The 20368-nt window shown below is 37.8% G+C and overlaps 1 protein-coding gene across 4 annotated transcripts in view; it reads right to left on the bottom strand.

Annotated features, from left to right (window-relative positions):
- The window catches only part of CHD1 (chromodomain helicase DNA binding protein 1), a 76537-nt gene that overhangs the window by 43296 nt on the left and 12873 nt on the right, over positions 1 to 20368 (bottom strand). For all 4 annotated transcript variants that reach the window (XM_039544195.1, XM_039544191.1, XM_039544190.1 and 1 more), the window contains 8 exons: positions 10196 to 10400; positions 9071 to 9175; positions 7625 to 7692; positions 5871 to 6020; positions 5259 to 5521; positions 2767 to 2992; positions 1596 to 1696; positions 348 to 526 (listed from right to left, as the gene is read on the bottom strand). In XM_039544195.1, coding sequence (XP_039400129.1) covers positions 348 to 526; positions 1596 to 1696; positions 2767 to 2992; positions 5259 to 5521; positions 5871 to 6020; positions 7625 to 7692; positions 9071 to 9175; positions 10196 to 10400 — 1297 coding nt within the window. The remainder of the gene's footprint in view (positions 1 to 347; positions 527 to 1595; positions 1697 to 2766; positions 2993 to 5258; positions 5522 to 5870; positions 6021 to 7624; positions 7693 to 9070; positions 9176 to 10195; positions 10401 to 20368) is intronic.

Consider the following 20368-nt stretch of genomic DNA (forward strand, 5'->3'; position numbering starts at 1 on the left):
ATATAATTTTACTGAAGTTGCAGGAGAAAATCAAAAATAATTTAAATTATGTTTATATACATTACTATTTTAACTTCTAAAAGCTAACATAATTCCACTTTTGAGTGAAAATAATTACAATGGGGACATTTGTCTACTTAGAACTAATAAGACCACTGACTCAAGTTATATACCTTAACAGTCATTACTAACCTAAGCAATTTTAATATTTCATTCTGTGATCTGAAAAACTTTATAAAGTTTATAATGTATACCATCCCTAATTCAGGAACAATACAGCCAGCTACAAACATTTTTATTGTTTCAATTCTCAGAGGTCTATGAAAATTATCTTAAATCTCACTCACCTTGCAGTCCTTAAAAGGAGTTGTCTTGGATTGATTTCTGCTAAAATACTCATCAATGCATGACTGAAATTTTTTGGCAATGAGAGCACCATCTTCCCAGCTGCACTCTGAGTAAGGGAGACCCTGCCACTTGCAATAATAATCTGGATAACCTGCTGCTGACTTCTGGTTTGAATGAGCTGTAGAATACATTTGAGATACTTCATTAATAATTTTGATGAGACATTTAATTCATTTTTGTGACACAATCAAGGGACAAAGTGCTCAGAATTAAAGAACCCATGATTAACCTTCATCCTAATTTATATGCATATTATTTTAGTTTGAAAGTAAAATAATTAAGAATTCTAATAAATGTATTATCCACAAATATAAAATTTGGACAATTGGATCTTAATTCAACAAGATAACATTCAATAAAGACAACTGCAAAGTACTTCACTTAGAAATTAAAAATGAAATGCACAACTGCAAAATGGGGAATAACTGGCTAGACAGTACTACTACTGACAAGAGTCTGGGAGTTTAGTGGATCACAAATTGAATACGAGTCAACAATGCAATGGAGCAGAAAAAAAAGGCTACTATTCTGGGGTGTATTAACAGGAGTGTCATACGTAAGACATGGGAGATAACTGCCCCAGTCTACTCAGCACCTGTGTGGCCTCGGCGTGAGTACTTTTCCAATTCTGGGTTCTACATTTTAGGAAAGATGGGAACAAACTGGAAAGAGTAATGAGGAGAGCAACAAAAATGATAAAAGGTTTAGAAAACCTGACTCATGAGGAAAGGTCGAAATAACTGGGAATATTCAGTCTTGAGGGGAAAAAACAAACAAAAAAAAAAAACACTGAACCGAGACCTGGTAAGCCTTCAAATACGTTACAGGCTGTTATAAAAAGAACAGTGATCAGTTGTTCTCCATGTTCATTGAAGGTCGGATAAGTAGTAATGGGCTTAATCTAAAGCAAGGGAGATTTAGGTTAGATATTAGGAAAAACGCACCAACTACAAGGGTAATTGAGCTCTGGAATAGGCTTCCAAGGGGGGCTGTGGAATCTCCACCATAGAGGTTGGACAAACACCTGGGATGGTCTAGGTTTACTTGGTCCTGCCATAGCACCAGGGGCTGGACTTGATGACTTCTTGGGTCGCTTCAAGCCCTACATTTTTAAGAATCTATAAAAATAGTATCAATGACAGTATATTATCCTTATTGTTATTTCCAGTCTCCAATTTGTCACTTACCAATTATTCTCTCCACTATTTGATATTGTTTATGCAGATCATCTGTAAGTTCTTGCTGGCAGTTATAATATTCCACATCTTCTGGAGAAGCATTTTTCAACCTGGAATGGAAATTGTGAAAATAGTCATCACACTGTTTCATTCTAAAACTAAAACAATCTGACCGTTCTAAAGGTTTCAGTATGAGCACCAGAGGAAAGTTGCAGGGAAAGCTTCTTTGAGAAAAGAATTAAGGGATATCTCAGTGGAGAAAAAACACCAGCTACAAAAATTCCTTATCTGAATTAGGTTCCCTCCTGCCTGGAAGCTGAGGAAAATTACTGATAGGCTACTAGTGGCAGCTACACCTGATAAAAAAAATAACTAATGTATGTATAATACAGAACGTCAGCTCCCAACAGTTAAGGTATTTTACTCTGTAGGACACTTTTTTCACTTAATGAGAACAACACTTGAAGAGGGTTAAATCTGGAGAAATCCATCTCAACCATTCCTAAAAGTAATGGACAAGAACCATCACTTTTCATATAGGACACTGAATAACCCACTGGAAACCAGTATCAAAAGAGGGCAGCGGAAGGTAAAGATTTTCTCCAAACATTTAGTTCAGGACTTCTAACAACACTGATGGAGAGCGCTTGTTGATCCAGACAATGGGCAGAAAAATGAGACAGCAGAACTGGAAAGCCATAGCAATAGAATTTAGGTAAATTTCTAAGAAAAAAGATTTAAGTATCACTGTGGAGAATGTAATGAACAGTTCTGCTTAAAGTACCATGGTCAAGAAAAGCAAATGGTAGGCCATTTGAGTAAACAGTAAACAATGCAGACTGCTTATTGTGTAAATATTTTATTTATACTATGCGAATTATAAACATTTAAGAAAAATAACTTCCAAGCAGGCTTAGCTATTTATTAAAGGCATGATCCTGCAAGATGCTGCATATCATCATTCACTCAATGGAATGAAGTTGAGGATGCTGTACACCTTGCAGGAACTTAAAACGTGGAGGTGGTTTTAACAATAAAAAGATCATGTATTATCTTCTTGCTGAACATACACTATGGAAAAATATTCTCATATGGAGATCAATCCCCTTGTAATGCTACATAAGCACAAATGCTGGTAAAAAAATCTGTATTATGAAAGATGGCTATTGATAACATTCACCATCGTTTCGTTTCCTGATCCTTTTTCTTGTAGTTGTCCAGTTTCTTCATTCCTTTAACATTCTGCTGCTTCAAGGTTTCTTCAGTCTCCCATGTATTATGGATATGGGACCAGCCTTTCCATTTAATCAGATACTGTATTTCTCCTGGCTCCTTTGATTTATCAAACCCTGCATTTGGATCACCGTCTGCCTCAACTGCATAGATGGTGGTTGTAGCACCAGTGGCTGAAAAGGAAATCACAACGTAAGTTTTAATAGAGCATAAGTACCGGTAAATCACCTAACAATGAATTTGATATTAATATAATTCAATTGGTAATTTTTTATAATATGAGCATTTATCAACACATGATCAATTCCTTCTGTAGTTCTCTTCCACCTAGTGTTACTTGCATAATTCTGCTGTAGAAGTATATGTCAGTCAATAAATAGTCTCAAAGACCTGATTTAATAATAAGACAATTTAACCAATAAAACTGAGCATCTAAATTAACTGAAGGTGAAAGGAGAGTGGATGAAAGGACGGGGTGGACAGCCCTTAATATGTTCAAGGCTTTGCCACTACATGTAACCTTCTGCCTTTTAGAAAGAGTGGATGAATTCACATTTTTGTGATGAAATTTTATTTTGTTTTGGAGTTGCACCGAAAATGTAAAACAGATTGAACTGGTTTTGAAGATGGTTTGGAAGAGCACTAATAATGCAAAGCGTTGACCAAAACCGAAATTAATAAATAATTCAATAGACCATATTCGGTATCCATTCAGATATCAGCCACAGACCTTTGAAAAGAAAGATACAGAACCCATATTTGAACTTAAATTTGGCATATCTTTGATTATGAAGTTTATTGTTTCTTTATATGTTTAGGCTCATCCAATTAGAAATGCGATTGTATATTTATAATTTAAATAATTTATAAAACAGCACACATTAAAATGTAAGGGGACAGCAGCAGTGGTGAATTTCTGGTGTGGATCAAGGTTATTCACTACGTCAGCAGTTCTCAAACTGTGGGTCATGACCCCATTTTAATGGGGTCACCAGAGCTGGCTTAGTCTTGCTGGGACCCAGGGCTGAAGCCAAAGCCCACAGGCTTCAGCTCTGGGTGGCAGGGCTCAGATTACAGGCCCCCTACCTGGGGCTGAAGCCGTTGGGCTTCGACTTTGGCCCCCTTGCCCAGGGTGTTGGAACTCAGGCTTTGCCACCCACTGCATCCTGGGCAGCAGGGCTCAGGCTGGCTCAGGCTTCGGTCCCCCGTTCCTGGGGTCGTGTAATAATTTTTGTTGTCAGATGGGGGTTGTGGTTGAATGAAGTTTGTGAACTCCCGCATTACATACATGCACTTGTGAATTCCCTTTCTAACTGGCCTATCAAGTCTAAAGAAGAAAAGATTCTATCAAATTGAAAATATGAAACTGTATTTTCCCAAAATTCTTAATACTTCACTAGCAAGGAGAAATAATTCACTATGTGTTTTAAATCTAATGTATGTTTAACATTACTTTGGAGGAAGATGACAAACATAAAAAAGTTATGCACGCTATATATTTTTGAAATGTAAAAATGTTTTTTTGTTTAATTGTAAGTTACAACAAAAGTTTTTAAAAGAATTTAAAACAGGATTATCAAAAACTCATTCTGGACAGAGCCAAATTGCAGTTTTAATTATGGCTGTGGGACAGGACATAAATACTTAACTCCATATACTACCCTCATAATCCACATGAAATTCCCACTAATATCAAAGGAAAATTTTCACACACAAAAATTTAAAATATGTATTTTACGTCTTAACTAAAGTTTTAGATATTATTTATCCATTATCTTATTGCCACATTCAGCATCACTCAGTGGGGAAGTATGCTCACCTCTACGACCATCATTCTTTCTAACCTTCTCTTCTCATTCTCTCTCCCCCCCCGCCCATGGCCATATCAACACTAGGAAGAATGGTGTATTTTAGCACGTGTTAACTAACACATGTTAAAATCCTAACATAGACAGGGTAAATTGTGGTTTTAAAATGTTAGCTAGTTGAGGTCAACCCTAGGGCTGAGACTAGGGTTTTCTTTGACCAGTTAACACACGTTAAAAAGGACATTTTTTTCTTAGTGAAGACAACACCTGTATTTCTTTCCCTGAAGCAACTCCCAATTCCCACCTCCAATGGTTTCATTCCCACACCCTTCTCCATTTTACCCCCCAAACTACTAAGCAATTCAACAGTTAACGCAGATACGTAAGCCATTATCATTACACTTTGGCGCTAACATCCAACATGTATGCAAGCATGCACGCGTGAGCAAAAATACTCCATTTGTTTACTCTGAATTTAAAATTAGGAAGTTATCTTTGCATTTATTAAGCTAGAAACTGGTTTTTAAATGAAAGTTTTGATGCTGCAGAAACTGTAACAAATACATAAAAGTTGTAAAAACTGCTTTTGGATTCACTGTAGTAGCATTTTGAGAATCTAGGTCAAAAATACCTCCTTTTCGTCCAACACGACTATCCATAAACTTTTCTATCGTTTCAAATTCATCTTCTTCAGGTTGTGGGACATCCTCTCCACAGACTTCCAGCAAGTCATCTGAATCTGTCTTTGTTTCTTCAGCTTCTTTGTAACTAATGTTGACTGTTGCCTGGCGACGAGATCCTCTTTTATCATAATCATCATCTTCATCCTCATCGGATGAATCAAGTTGCCTCTTTTTCTGTCCTGCACTCTTTTTCCCACTTTTTGGCTTAATTCTTAAAAAGAACAAAAGTTGACAAAACAAAGATGTTTTCAATACAGATATACCCACAAATGTTCTGCCATTTCTTACAGAATATTAATATTTCACAGCAATTGTTCAACTGTACCACACTCAATTAGATAATGTAGGGGAAAACATTCACTATGACTCACTGCTGTGATAACATCTTTTGTAACTTCAAAAAACAACTTCCACTCTTAGTATACAGAACTCTACTAATAAATAGCTACATTTGGATTTGAGCTGAGAGAGAGACAGAGAGAGACCGAGAAAGAAAAAAAGACATTCATATTCTCATCAGAAATCTTATCATAACGTATCTTAATTTCCAGAATTCTTACCTGCTTGGAGGTTTCCTGCTTTTCACTTTATTTTTTGGCTCATAGTCAGATTCACTCTCTTCACAACTGCTTTTCTCTCTATCCTCCTCTGATTCAGAATCTGAACCAGTCCCAGAGACAGATCCTGACCCAGACATTTGCCAGTCTTCACTGCATATATTAAAAGGCAGAAAAGTCAAGAATTAGAATATTCAGCATTACAGTGAAGTCCGTATATATGAACGCCGAAAACTGGAATAATCTTGTTGATAGAAATAAGCATTAAGGCAGTTAATAATTCAGGGTCATTAAAAGGATAGAAAATTACTAAGAAAAGACAGAAATGTTATGAAACTCATTGATCTCTCTACTGCCATGAACATGGATACTGCATCTGGAAGCAAGGAACACCATCCAATTTCTGAAAAAAAAAAACCCCATGTCAGATGCCTTTTCATTAAGCTGTAAATCAGGAAGTAATAGAATGATGCTAGAAACACTTTCCTTCACCTCTTACAGAAACAAGAAAGATTATATTTTCCAATGTTCAGTGTTCCAGTAAATGGATAATTGTTCAGGAGTTTAATGCTATAGTGTTACGTGAACCTACTATAATCAGGGTTTCTTGCATGGATATTAATTTTGGGCATCCTGACAAACTGATATGTAGGTTGGCAAGTGAATATTTGGACAAATAGGAAACAGCTATGAAAATTTGTCTTTCAAGAAACATGGACAGAGGTTTCTGGGTATTTGGTAAGATAATACAAACAAATGCGCTAGTTAAAATATTCTTAGAACAAAATAATTAGATCTATAAAATTCAACAGCAGTTTTTGGTTTTCCATACTCTAATAGATTTCTGTGAATTTTTAAAACTACAAAGGATAGGGGAAAATAAATAACTTTTGTCAATCACAACCAAAAAGAACTAAACATACAAAATTACACACTAACTTTAAAAGAGTTAAAAACAAACAAACAAAAAAAAAAAAGAGTTCCTGAAAAGTACTAGATTGACAGTCCTAGAAATTGAAGGGGTTTATTTTCCACAGAACCTGTATCAGACAGGCAATGACAGTACAAGCTTCCCTACACTGCACCTCTAACATTCCTCAACCCTGACCAAGTGAAGGGCATGCTTCTTGGGGTGATAGGATAGTTTTAATTTCCATAGGTCATTCAATCCTTGGTTGCTGAACTGAGATCAATAAGGTTGCCAATTAGTATCAAACATGATGGTCATTTTTGCCCTTGATATTTCAAAAAGATGTCAAATTGTAACAACTTTGTCACTAACTGCTTAATTCCAACTAGTGACCTGGAGATAAAATGACCTATATAACCTATTCCCAATTACCATGGCCATATATATAGATAATTTTCAGGATAGGATATTGAGCAGGAAAAGTATGTTACAACTAATACGCTGCACTGTAAGATTCTACAAAGCATTGCTGGAGGTGCTTTTGAACAGACACTACCAATACAAGTGTACCTGGGTACAGGGTATTTTACTAACTGGGGAATTTAAAGTCCTGTTTTACATATAGGACTCAACTTGAAATATATGTTGCATTAAATATCTATGTATTAGAAAATATCCCAACATTCTAATCAAAAGTGAGAAGTGACAAAATCAAGTCCAAAAACCAACTTGAAGTCAGAGTAGAACTAAAATACTTTTATATATTAGATGAAGTATATATAAATACTAAAATATGCAAGTAGAAAGGACATTTTTATGTTGTATTCTTATATGTAAAATAGCCTACTCTTTATGTTTTTTCCTCTTGGTCTCACTGGATGAGTCATCCAAAGTGTCTTCACTACTAGAGGAATCCTGCAGAGAAAGCAAATATATAGACTTTATTATCAAATATTAAAAGAGCAGTGCAACTGTTAGCAATCTGGCTTCCATTCTTGAGTTGGTATACATTTATTTTTCATGTTTGATTACTTGTCTCCTTCAATACACAATGATGCGCTGAATATGACTAGAGTTTCTACATTTTAGTATGATTCAAAATCCATCACAATTGTTTATGCATTCTACTGGAATATCTTTTTTAAAACTGTCATAAGTTAGTCAAAATGAACTTCCATCAAGAGACTGAAAATCTCTGTAGTTTAAAGATAAGCCCTGTACAAAATATCATCCTTTTACCCACTCAGGCCCTAGAACTGTTTAAACTGTTTTTTAAGAAAGCAAAAATATATCTGACTCCTCACTACCTTTACTCTCCAAAAAATTGGATGGACCATATCAACTCAGACTTCCCTAAAATAATTCTCACTCAGGCAGAGAACAGTTCTGGAAAAAAATCATCTTTGAAAAGAAACTTTTAGAAAGAACCATTTAGCAATAGCTGTAAGGTAAGATTTTGTAAGTGTTTACATAGAAAATCTTAACTTACATTTACCATAAAACTAAACAAACAGTTAAAAATGAAAACAACTGTATCATCCAAAAACAGAAGCCCAGGGTAACAGAAGAAGAAAATGGGAGAAATTATGAGAGAAGATACTTCTGACCATACTGTTTAATTATTCTTTAGAAGTTGAGGAGAGATGGCCACAAACTTTTTTGCTTAACAGATAACTTTCACCCTCTTAACCTCATTAGTATCCCCTTTAAACATATGCTCGCATCCTAGATTCAAATAAAATCAACTGTTCAGACATTAAAACCTTCTATTTGAATAATTCTAAAATCACTACAAGAAGAAAATGTGATTCCTTTGAAGAGATTACAAGTTTAGGCCAAGGTTTCTCAACCTTTTTTTAAAAAAATAGTGTGGACCATATTCTCACAGGGGTTGGCATGGAGCTACATCTCCTCCTGCATAACATACTTTCAGAAATGACAGCAATTGCTTACATGGAAAAGTAATATTTGGAAAGTACTTTTATGCTTTTAAGTAATTTAGAAGCTGGAAACACAGATGAGAGCCAGTAATACGTGACTTGCCAGCTTGGTACACGGATCACAATTTGACAACATCTGGTTAAAGTGCTTTCTAAGGTAATTTCTGCAACACTTACCCAAATATATGAAATTAAAAATGATTCAACATTTCTCTAGAAAAGCAAAATTCTCTCCTGAGATGTGTGTACACAATGCTTATTGTCATCAAACAGACTTTCACACATACATACAGAGAGAGCTATGAAACTTCTCTGTTTACATTTAAAGCATAGATTCAAAATAAACTATTCACCTCTTCCGACCCACTGTTTGATGAAGCTGCTTTCTGCTGCTGCTGCTGCTTCCTGAGCATTGCTGATCTCTGTACAGCCAAAATACTTGGATTTGATTTCCAAAACTGAAACAGAAGTCAAATAGAAGAGTCATGCAGACAAATACAGTGGAACTTTACAATGATTTAATTCAGTCAAATTCCCTAACTGAAGTTTTGCTAATAAAATTATCTATTTTCGGTTTAAAGAATGAAGAGAATGTTTCAATTTGTTACAGCATTTTAATGCAAAATGTAGCATGCTTTACAGTAAATTTAAGAACCATTATATTAACACAAAATAATACATATACTATAGCCATTGCTAACACATTTCAATTTTAAGTTGTTATAACTCACATAATTCCAATGCGGAATGTAGTTAGTACAATTGTCAAATAAAATAATGAATGAAGAGGAAAAACTGAGTTTTAAGCAGAATTATGTTATTTAATATTCTGTTACATTTATTATACTTTCATTCAAGGGGAGTCATAATACTTTACAAATTTTATATATTACACACAGAAGCAACTGGAGCAAATTTGAGGTTATTTTATCCCACAGGATATGCTCAGAAGAAATTTTCTGAACAATTTAGATTTTCTTCTGAAATTTTGCAAACTTCTTCCTTGTAGAAGACTAACTACATGCAAATTTGAAGTGTTGCAGTTCAACAGTTTATCAGATAACAGCAAGCTAAAGTATACAGATATGATTTTCAAAAATGAATAGAGTTAAGAAAGGATTTAGTAGCGTAGGGGCCTAAATAAGCGGCCTGATCTTGAAAAGTGGATGATCAATCTACTACAATCAATAGGAGCAGCTGGGTGCTCAGCGCTTTTGATAATCAGGCTATTTATTTAGGTACCCTGGTAAGAATTTAAGAGCATAATTTCATGTACCTATTTCTGAAAATCTTGGCCTTAATATTTTCCATGATATTCCAGTCATGGTATGCAGATATTTTACTAATCAATCCAAGCTCAAATCCTAACAGCTTAAGAAGTCTTTCATTCCAGTTCTTATCTATAGTGAAAATAACTATAGGAAATAACCACACAAAGTCTAATATCTTTCACTGGAATGTTTGTTTGTGCATTTTACCTCGGCTCCACCAACTTTTGGTGGTTTTGCTTGAACTTGTTTCTTCTCTCTAGATGTGTCAGACTCTGATTCTGACTGACTGCCTGACTCTGAACCAGAGTCAGAGTCGCTGCTACCTGACTGGCTGCTACTTCCATCGCTACTGCTTCCAGAACTTGAACCAGATCCAGAACCTGATGCTGAACCAGAATCGTCATCCGACTGGCTGTAATTAGACATAAAAGATTATTATACAGCATTTTGAGTAGTAGAATAAAATCAAAGTGAAGTTAGAAGAAATAATTTAGCTTCACCTGTAAAATTAATTGTGAAATTAGCCAAGCATGCATATAATAGCCTACTCTTAAATAACACACTACATCCATTTATAGGACCTCCATGCTGTTATAACTGGGAGCACTTCACAAGTTGGGTCAATTAATAATATATCCATATGCTCCCCTGCAGCCCACAGCTTCAGAGAGAAAAAAAGACTTTGCCAGTTGATTAAATTCCACAGTTTTACTTTCATTCAAAGGAATGGGCAAAACAAACATGCCTTGCTTATCTTTATAAATAGGGCCAACTTCAAAGTGAGAGGTATCCAACTATTCCCTGTAAGAGCAAACTGTAGAATGATCATCTTGCTATTGTGAAAGCCCTACACCCAACTTCTATAAAGTTCAACTTTGGGATAGGTAGTTCTAGCTTTCATGTCCAGTGTAGGTTATACGATGGGTTTCTGATAGAGACATGTACTATGATTTTCACGTGCAGTTAATTAACAGCTAGTGCACAAAGCAGAACTGAGATGGAAAGAAAGGATCAGAGATATCCCTCCTCCTTCCAGACAACGGGAAAGGAGAAAGGGGTCTGATAAACTCAGAGCTATTAGCCAAACCTTGTAGAAAAGATTATGCTTCAAGCAAGGACCAGGGACAGCACCCTGATAGGACAGGTCATCCATGATCAGGGCATACAGTCCAAGCAGGCAGAATGGTAATGGCACTGCATTTCACACCCATCTCAATTATTTGTTTTAAATAATATCTATATAATTTCAGTATCACCCATCACTGTCAGGCAAAGAGGTCTTCCAGCAAAAGCAGGATAGATCAGATTGTCTTTCCTAATATTTCTGAAGTAAAAAGAAAAAATTTCAAAACTTTTAAAAAACCACACATATTTCAGCCCTTCTTTATATTTCATAAAGAAACCAAAATAGGACAAACCATCAAATTTAAACAAAATCCTTTGTAGGTCACATTTCAGGCCTTGTGTTGCAAATCTGGACCTGGTGATTTATACAAAGACAGGGTTATCAGGAAGAGTTATCAGGACCCTTGGATTCCATTCCTGAGAGCTCACCTACATAGGTAATTATACTAGCATGATTTTACTGGTATAGTTATCCAAATGTAACTCCCCATGTTGACATACTTATGCCAGTAAAATTCCCCATTTAAAAAAGCTCAGAGTTTCCCACTAAACTACTGCATAACCACCAGCAAGTCACCTGCCTTACATACATAGTTATGCTTGAGATGACTGACTGCCCCTTCTCTCTCTCTTCCTCCTTTAGTTACATCACACTTCAAATAATTTATTTAATTTAAAAGAATGAATTAGTGTACATAAGATTTTGCAACAATGTTTTTATATGCACATATGGTGAACTATGTTCAAGATACAAACAAATCTGGTTTCTCAAAACAATTTAAAAAAAACAAAACAAAAACCATAATACACCTCTACCCCGACATAACGCAACACGAATTCGGATATAACGCCGTAAAGCAGTGCTCTGGGGGGGGGACGGGGCTGCGCACTCCGGCGGATCAAAGCAAGTTCAATATAAGTTTCACCTATAACGCGGTAAGATTTTTGCTTCCCAAGGACAGCATTATATTGGGGTAGAGCTGTATTAATTTAACATAGAAGCCCCAATATTTTTAGACAGACATCTTGATGGAAAGCATTATAGGGACAATTTTGCCTTTAAAGTAGCTGAATAATTTAAAAAGAATGTATACCAGGACTGTAAATAAGCATCTTGATAGAACAGATAATATTAAAAAAACAATTATAAAAATCAATCCATCCTCTTAACAGACTTTCAGTTGCATCACGTTAAAAAAAAAAACTGTTATCATATAACTTTAAACAAACTTTCCCTTGTGTTCATGGGGTACCTCATTTAATTCTGAAATAACCCTTGTAGCAAAGCAGAGTTGACAAGTTTTCCAAGACCCAGAAAGTCATCATAAGATGCAGGGGTTGTCTGGAGGAAAAAAAAAGTAGAGGGTTGACTGGAGGGTTTTTCTGTGTGCACTGGAAAGGTTTTGGAGAGTTGGGATGTTAAGACTGGAGTAGGACATCGGGGTTTTGGCATTCCTCCCCCAGGTCTATGAGGACTTGGAGGAAAGACCCTACTCCATTCCCACCAGCCCTGGCCTTCCAGTCTTCTTTTTAACCAGTACCTGCTCTCTTAGGCAACATGTACAAAAAAGGGAATTGAGGCATTGGTAAGTGAAACAGTGGCAAGTGAACCAGCACCAGCGTAAGTACCAACAATGCAGTGAGTTCACATCAGTCATGCTATTTCAACGGTAGGTTCTTTGCATTTTTGTCCCACACACATACTAGTGTTCTGGCCACTGACACATTTCCCAGCACAGCACTTTGCAGCAGGTGTATAATCTCTACAGTATATAGTGTATGTATGTGCACTTATTCACATACTTTTGTTTTAGCTGTCACTTTTGAATGGTGCTGTTCTGCATGAGGAATTGCTCATCTGATGCTGAAGGGTAGAAGCTATGCCCTCCTACTCACTGCAGATACCATGACAAAAAGCCTAAACCTCTGCTGACCACGTTCCATGCACCCCACCCAGTTCCTCCATTGCCTTAGGTGGGAAGGCAGAGAAGGAAGAAGAAGAAGAAGAAAAAAAGGAAATGGGCAAATGAGAGGCTGAGATTGCAGTCAGAAATGAAGGGTGAAAAGACAGTCTGGGGCATATACATTAAAGCCTCTGTTCTGTTTTTCAGAGCGTAGGGCTATGGAAGATGGTCCTAAGAGAAAGGCTTGGAAGTTGTAGCAGCCCCACTCGTATAGGGAGATGAGGAGTCCGTGTGGGAAATACTCATTTCACGAGGAGAGATGTTTCCAGGTGGAATTCCATGAACAAAATATACATACCAGAAGTTACAGGTTTAAATTACATTGTACTTGAAGCTATTTTTGTGACCTTCATTGTTTCTCTGTAAGATGGAATTGGGGATGTATCCATTGGAAGCCAACAGAAGCCAACTTCAGCAGAGTTCCACCTTGGCTGGTCTCAGGCAAACACTGAACTGGGACAGGAAGACTGAGTTTGAGCCATTTGCATGCTAATCTGCAGTCAGCTTGACAGATAGATGATAGAGGCAGTAGTCTGAGCCATCAAAACTGTCAGTGAAGAATGAGTAAAGATATTCTAGGATAGCACTAACTCCCATCCAAAAAGTGTTTTTTCTGAATATACATCCAGGTGTATATATGTGCTAAGTGATCCACAGAATGATTAAAATTGAAGTTTTCCTAGTGCAGCATACAAGACCTATCTTGATCAACTGCCTTGACATAATATGGTTCTAGAACAGTGTTTTTTTTCCATCTCCAACATTCCCACTGTCGACTGGCCTTAGGAAAGCAGTGCATCCATTCAATTTTTGAATGGATTTTCAAATTTTTTGCTGAGTCGTTGAAGAAACTTAGCATTTAAGCTTTCTTAAAACAAAAAATGAGATCTACCAGAAAAAATGGATATCAGAAATCCATCACCCAGATTTCTAGTGCCACAAATGAGATTTACTTCATCCTCCAAACTACTTCCTGTTCCAACAGTTTTAGTTACAGAAGAGAAAGAGGAAACTATTCCCAAAGCTAAATCAGTTTGAAAAAAAGTTTAAATATGGACAAGCTGGATTTATGGAATTAAAAGACCCCTCTCTCTCTCTAAGTTATGTGACAGTGCCAGAAGTGGTTTAATCTTTCTTGAAGTGGAAAAGAAGAGATGTGATGTTAGAAGGGAAGTGATCAATATGTTTCAAGAAAGAATCATTACAAGCTTTCATTTTTAATTGAACTACTACTGCTAGTGTTTCACACTATATCAAACCTGACCTTTAAAATAATTGTTTTACTGGGGAACAACAACATGACAACACAACAGTTAAGGTAACATTACAATAAAACTGTATGTGAGCTCCCTTTGTGACAACGATGTTAAGGTGTGAATCCAAACTATATCTTAATGCCTCCTTTGCTTGAGGTTTGCCCTGCTTTAGAAGCAGGGTTCCTTCCTCAATATATTATTTCCTTTTCTTTTTTCTACCCTTCCCCACTTTCTCCAAAGGCATTTTATGCCAGCAACTCCCTTTCCCAGCTGAAGAGTGATGGATATTGCTCACTGTTATCAACTCTGCAACCCTTTCTCACAATGAATACTACCTGTTCATGCAAGCAGTCCTATTGAGCTGTATGGGAATACTCACCTGAACAGGTACTGCTCATTATGAGTTAAGGTTCCAAAACTGTACCCCTCATTCTCATAGTTCAAAAGACCACTGAAACATTCCTTCACCCAGGAGCTCAAAATGCTGTCACCCAGTCTGACGTGGATAAATATTCCTGAATAGAACTACTGCAAATGAATATGCCTTAGTTCACCAATGCAAGTTTCTCCACGTTTGCCTCTTCCCTTAACTTCTATTTGGGTTCAACTCTTCTCCTACTGCCCCAGGATCATATCTGTTTCATGCTGTTCAAAATCAGGAAATTAACTTGAACCTGAAGTTTTCATTCTGTTATTCTTGCTGGGATTGTGATCCTCTGCCGCTGCTGGAGGTGTTCTTATGTGAGGAAAGAGAGTGGAAAGAAAAGGTGTGATGGTCAGTTTGTTCATTTGCCTCCCCCTCACTTCAGAGAACTCCTAGCAGCAATGGAGAGGATTGTATCTTTGCTTCAGCTGTTCTTAAACACAATAGCAATAGAATGAAACTAGGTATATGTCAGTCTCATCTACTGAGACCAAAAAATCTCTAATGATAGTAATTCCATGCTCTAGTAATAATATAGCAGTAGGATGTGTTACCAACCACCTGACCAGAATGGCGACAGTGACTGTGAAATGCTCAGGGAGATTAGAGAGGCTATTAAAATAAAAAAACCTCAATAATAATGAGGGATTTCAACTATCCCCATATTGACTGGGTACATGTCACCTCAGGATGGGATGAAGAGATAAGTTTCTTGACACCTTAAATGACTGCTTCTTGGAGTGAAACCCACAAGAGGGCAATTCTTAATTTAGTTCTAAGTGGAGCACAGGTTCTGGTCCAAAAGGTGAATATAACTGGACCGCTTGGTAATAGTGACCATCATATAATTAAATTTAACATCCTTGTGGCAGGGAAAACACTACAGAAGCCCAACCCTATAGCATTTAATTTCAGAAAGGGGGACAACACATAAATAAGGAAATTAAACAGAAATTAAAAGGTACAGCGCAGAAATTGAAATCCCTGCAAGCTGCATGGACACTTTTTAAAGACACCATAATAGAGACTCAACTTAAATGTATACCCCAAATTAAAAAACATAGTAAGAGAACCAAAAAAGTGCCACCGTGGCTAAACAACAAAGTAAAAGAAGCAGCGAGAAGCAAAAAGGCATCCTTTAAAAAGTGGAAGTTAAATCCTAGTGAGGAAAATAGAAAGGGCATAAACTCTGGCAAATGAAGCGTAAAAATATAATTAGGATGCCCAAAAAAGAGATTGAAGAACAGCTAGCCAAAGACTCAAAAAGTAATAGCAAAAAATGTTTTAAGTACATCAGAAGCAGGAATCCTGCTAAACAATCAGTGGGGCCACTGGACAATCGAGATGTTAAAGGAGCACTCAAGAACAATAAGGCCAATGAGGAGAAACCAAATGAATTCTATGTATAGGTCTTCACAGCTAAGGACATGAGGGAGATTCCCAAGCTTGAGCCATTCTTTTTAGGTGAAAAATCTGAGGAACTGTCCCAGACTGAGGTGTCATTAGAAGAGGTTTTGGAACAAACTGATAAACTTAACAGTAATAAGTCACCAAGACCAGATGGTATTCACCCAAGAGTTCTGAGAGAACTCAAATGTGAAATTACAGAACTACTAACTGTAGTCTGTAACCTATCATTTAAATCAGTTTCTGTACCAAATGACTGGAGGATAGCTAATGTGACACCAATTTTTAAAAAGGGCTCCAGAGGTGATCCTGGCAATTACAGGCCAGTAAGCCTGACTCCAGTACCGGGAAAACTGGTTGAAACTATAGTAAAGAACAAAAATGTCAGACATATAGATGTCAAGTATCAGAGGGGCAGCTGTGTTAGTCTGGATCTGTAAAAGCAGCAAAGAGTCCTGTGGCACCTTATAGACTAACAGACGTTTTGGAGCATGAGCTTTTGTGGGTGAATACCCACTTTGTGGGATGCATGATGAAGTGGGTATTCACCCACGAATGCTCATGCTTCAAAATGTCTGTTAGTCTATAAGGTGCCACAGGACTCTTTGCTGCTTTTAGACATATAGATGAACATAATGTGTTGGGGAAGAGTCAACATGGTTTTTGTAAAAGGATATCATGCCTCACCAACCTACTAGAATTCCATGAGGGGGTCAACAAGCATGTGGACAAGGGGGATCCAGTGGATATAGTGTACTTAGCTTTTCAGAAAGCCTTTGACCAGGTCCCTCACCAAAGGCTCTTAAGCAAAGTTAGCTGTCATGGGATAACAGGGAAGGTCCTCTCATGGATTAAAAGATAGGAAACAAAGAGTAGGAATAAATTATCAGTTTTTAGAATGGAGACTGTAAATAGTTGTGTCCCGCAGGAGTCTGTACTGGGACCAGTCCTGTTCAATAGATTCACAAATGATCTGGAAAAAGTGAGGTGGCAAAATTTGCAGATGATACAAAATTACTCAAGATAGTTAAGTCCCCGGCAGACTGCAAAGAGCTACAAAAGGATCTCTCAAAACTGGGTAACTGGGCAACAAAATGGCATTTGAAATTCAATGTTGATAAATGAAAAGTAATGCATGTTGGAAAACATAATGCCAACTATACATATAAATGATGGGGTCTAAATTAGCTGTTACCACTCAAGAAAGATCTTGGAGTCATTGTGGCTAGTTCTCTGAAAACATCCACTCAATATGCAGCAGCAGCCAAAAAAACGCAAACAGAATGTTGGGAATCATTAAGAAAGGGATAGATAATAAGACAGAAAACATCACATTGTCTCAATATAAATTCATGGTACACTCACATCTTGAACACTGCGTGCAGATGTGGTTGCCCCATCTCAAAAAAGATATATTGGAACTGGAAAAGGTTCAGAAAAGGGCAACAAAAATGATTACGGATATGGAACAGCTACCATATGAGCAGATACTAATAAAACTGGGACTTTTCAGCTTGGAAAAGAGATGACTAAAGGGGGATATGATAGAGGTCTATAAAAACATGACTGGTGTGGAGAAAGTAAATAAGGAAGTGTTATTTAGTCCTTCTCATAACACAAGAACTAGGGGTCACCAAATGAAATTAATAGGCAGCAAATTTAAAACAAACAAAAAAGTCTTTTTTCACACAGCGCACAGTCAACCTGTAGAATTCCTTGCCATAGGATGTTGTGAAAGCCAAGACTATAACAGAGTTCAAAAAAGAACTAGATAAGTTCATGGAGGATAGGTCCATCAATGGCTATTATATGTCATCAAGTGGGGCTTGGTGCACAAGTTCACAATGTATAGTTGAAAAGTTTCATTTCATGTTCAATGTTTGAAAAGAACCTTTCACAACATTACACATGTATAACTGATATTTTCAGAATCAGCACGAGGAGCAACAGTGTGGAAAAAAGAACATTTCCCAGAGTGGTTGAGATTTCTTGCAAAAAAGGGGTAAAAAGAAAAGCATGACAATCCAGTGAAAAGTTGGCAGATTTAATTTATTCTTTCTGTGTAAATCCATTTTTCATCGAACTATAATGAAAAATAAATAGTACTCAGTTTACATTCCATTTTTTTAAATTGTCATTTCAATGAGATTCAACCCCTTGTCACAGGTTGAGCTCGCCCTTTGAGAATCCTGGGCCCTGCCTCACTCGAGACTTAGTTTACCACGCTGCACCATGGTCACCTGACAGGAGCATGAGACTAGAAGCCAGGTCTGCTGGGGGATACAAGGGCAGCCTGAATTCAGATAGGAGTGAGAACCAAAAGAAGAAACAATTGGCTGAAGAATGTAGGATCTGGGAAAAAACAGGTTTTGACTTTCATTCACACTGAACTGTTATTTTAATAAACTAGAACCCCAAGGAGAATGTACTTGAATGACAAGGACCATGCTATTATTAGAGACCTCAGGAAGGGTAAACAGAGGGAGTGAGACACCCATAGCCAGACTAAGTAAGCCACTACTACATTCTTGTTAAACTGAAATCTGAAATGTGAGTATGATGGAGCCACCACTTTGACATAATTTCGTAGACAAAATTTTGCAGACATATGCAGCTTAAAAACTGAAAACTCATCTAGAAACTTTTTCATAAGAGTTTTTAAATTAACTTATCTGTGTGAAAGTACATTATGCAAGATTTAGCATCCTGGCACAAAGAGAACAAGACAGTAGTGTCCACTTCCATACTTCCAATGATTTTAAAAAAATTAAAGTGTAAATTTAAGTTTGATTTTCCAAACTTAAAAAAAAGCAGTATCCTTAAGCCATATTCCCCTGAAGTTACCAATAAGAATGTTCAAGCTTAAACTTCTTTCCAAAATAAATATGACAGCATGAATAATTTCTGTACTGAGCATCTGTTGCTTTGCTCCTATGCAGAAACACTAACTCTGTTGCTCCTCCCTACAGATATCCTCCCAATTCAGTTACCCCTCTTAACCACATACTTCAAAAAATCCACAGCATTTCCATGTAAACCAATAAAACCCCCATATGGCTCTCTTCTTGTGCTTCCCAGTTCCCTCCCACCCCAACCCACTAAACTCCTTTATCTCCATGTGGCTCCCTGCCATCCATTTGCCACCCTGATCAAATTCACTGGCCTTCCGTATATGGAGAAGAGCATCGGCTCACAAGACGGCCAAGTCCATGGCCCACAATCTACAACCATTAAATCAGGGACATGCAAACTTTTTGGCCTGAGAGCCACATCAAGTTTCTCAAATTGTATGGAAGGCTGGTTATGGGAAGCTGTGCCTCCCCATACAGTTAGGCGTGTCCCCCCCCCCCGCCCCTATCCACCCCCCCCCCCCCGCTTCTCATGCCCTGACAGCCCCGCCGGGACTCCTGCCCCATCCACCCCTCCCTGTCCCTTGATCGCCCCTAGCCTCCCCAACCAACCCCTCCGTTTCTTCCTGACTCCCCCCCCCAGCACCCCTGCCCCATTCAACTCCCCTGTTCCCCACCCTCTGACCGCCCCCACCCCTATCCACACCCCCGCCCCCTGACCACCACCTTGAACTCCCCTGCCCTCTATCCAACCCCGCACCTGCTCGCTGCCCCCTTACCGCACTGCCCAGAGCACCAGATCAGGCCGGCTCTGCAGCTGTGCTGCCGGGCAAGAGTTCACAGCCTCACCATTCAGAGCACTGCGCCGGCGGCGCAGTGAGCTCAGGCTGCTGGGGAGGGGCCACAGCACGAGAGAGGCCAGGGGCTAGCCTCTCAGGACAGGAGCTCAGGGACTGGGCAGGAGGCGCCTGCAGGCCGGATGTGGCCCGCGGACCATAGTTTGCCCACCTCTGTGTTAGATCATCCCTACACAGGATTAGAATACCTGTATCAGAGCAAATGCAGCTGAATACATTGTGCAATAGCTAAATTAAACTCCTAAACTAGCCAGTGGTTCCAGTCCATACTGAATCCAGCACAATTAAATATAATTGGAAGGGCCAGTTCTGATTGTTTGAGATAAGCATTACCACGCATTACTAATACCTTGGAAGTGAAAAACTCACTTTGTTTTAAACTTTTGTATCTCAAATACCCAGTCTGAGTTTTTCCAACCTAAAAAAAATAAAAAAGAACTCTGGCATCAGATGACATATGGGGAATTTCTCACTGATTTAGCTTTATTGTAGTGGAGT

Source organism: Mauremys reevesii, linkage group 6 (genome assembly GCF_016161935.1).
Source record: "Mauremys reevesii isolate NIE-2019 linkage group 6, ASM1616193v1, whole genome shotgun sequence".
In the NCBI taxonomy this organism is placed as follows: Eukaryota; Metazoa; Chordata; order Testudines; family Geoemydidae; genus Mauremys; species Mauremys reevesii.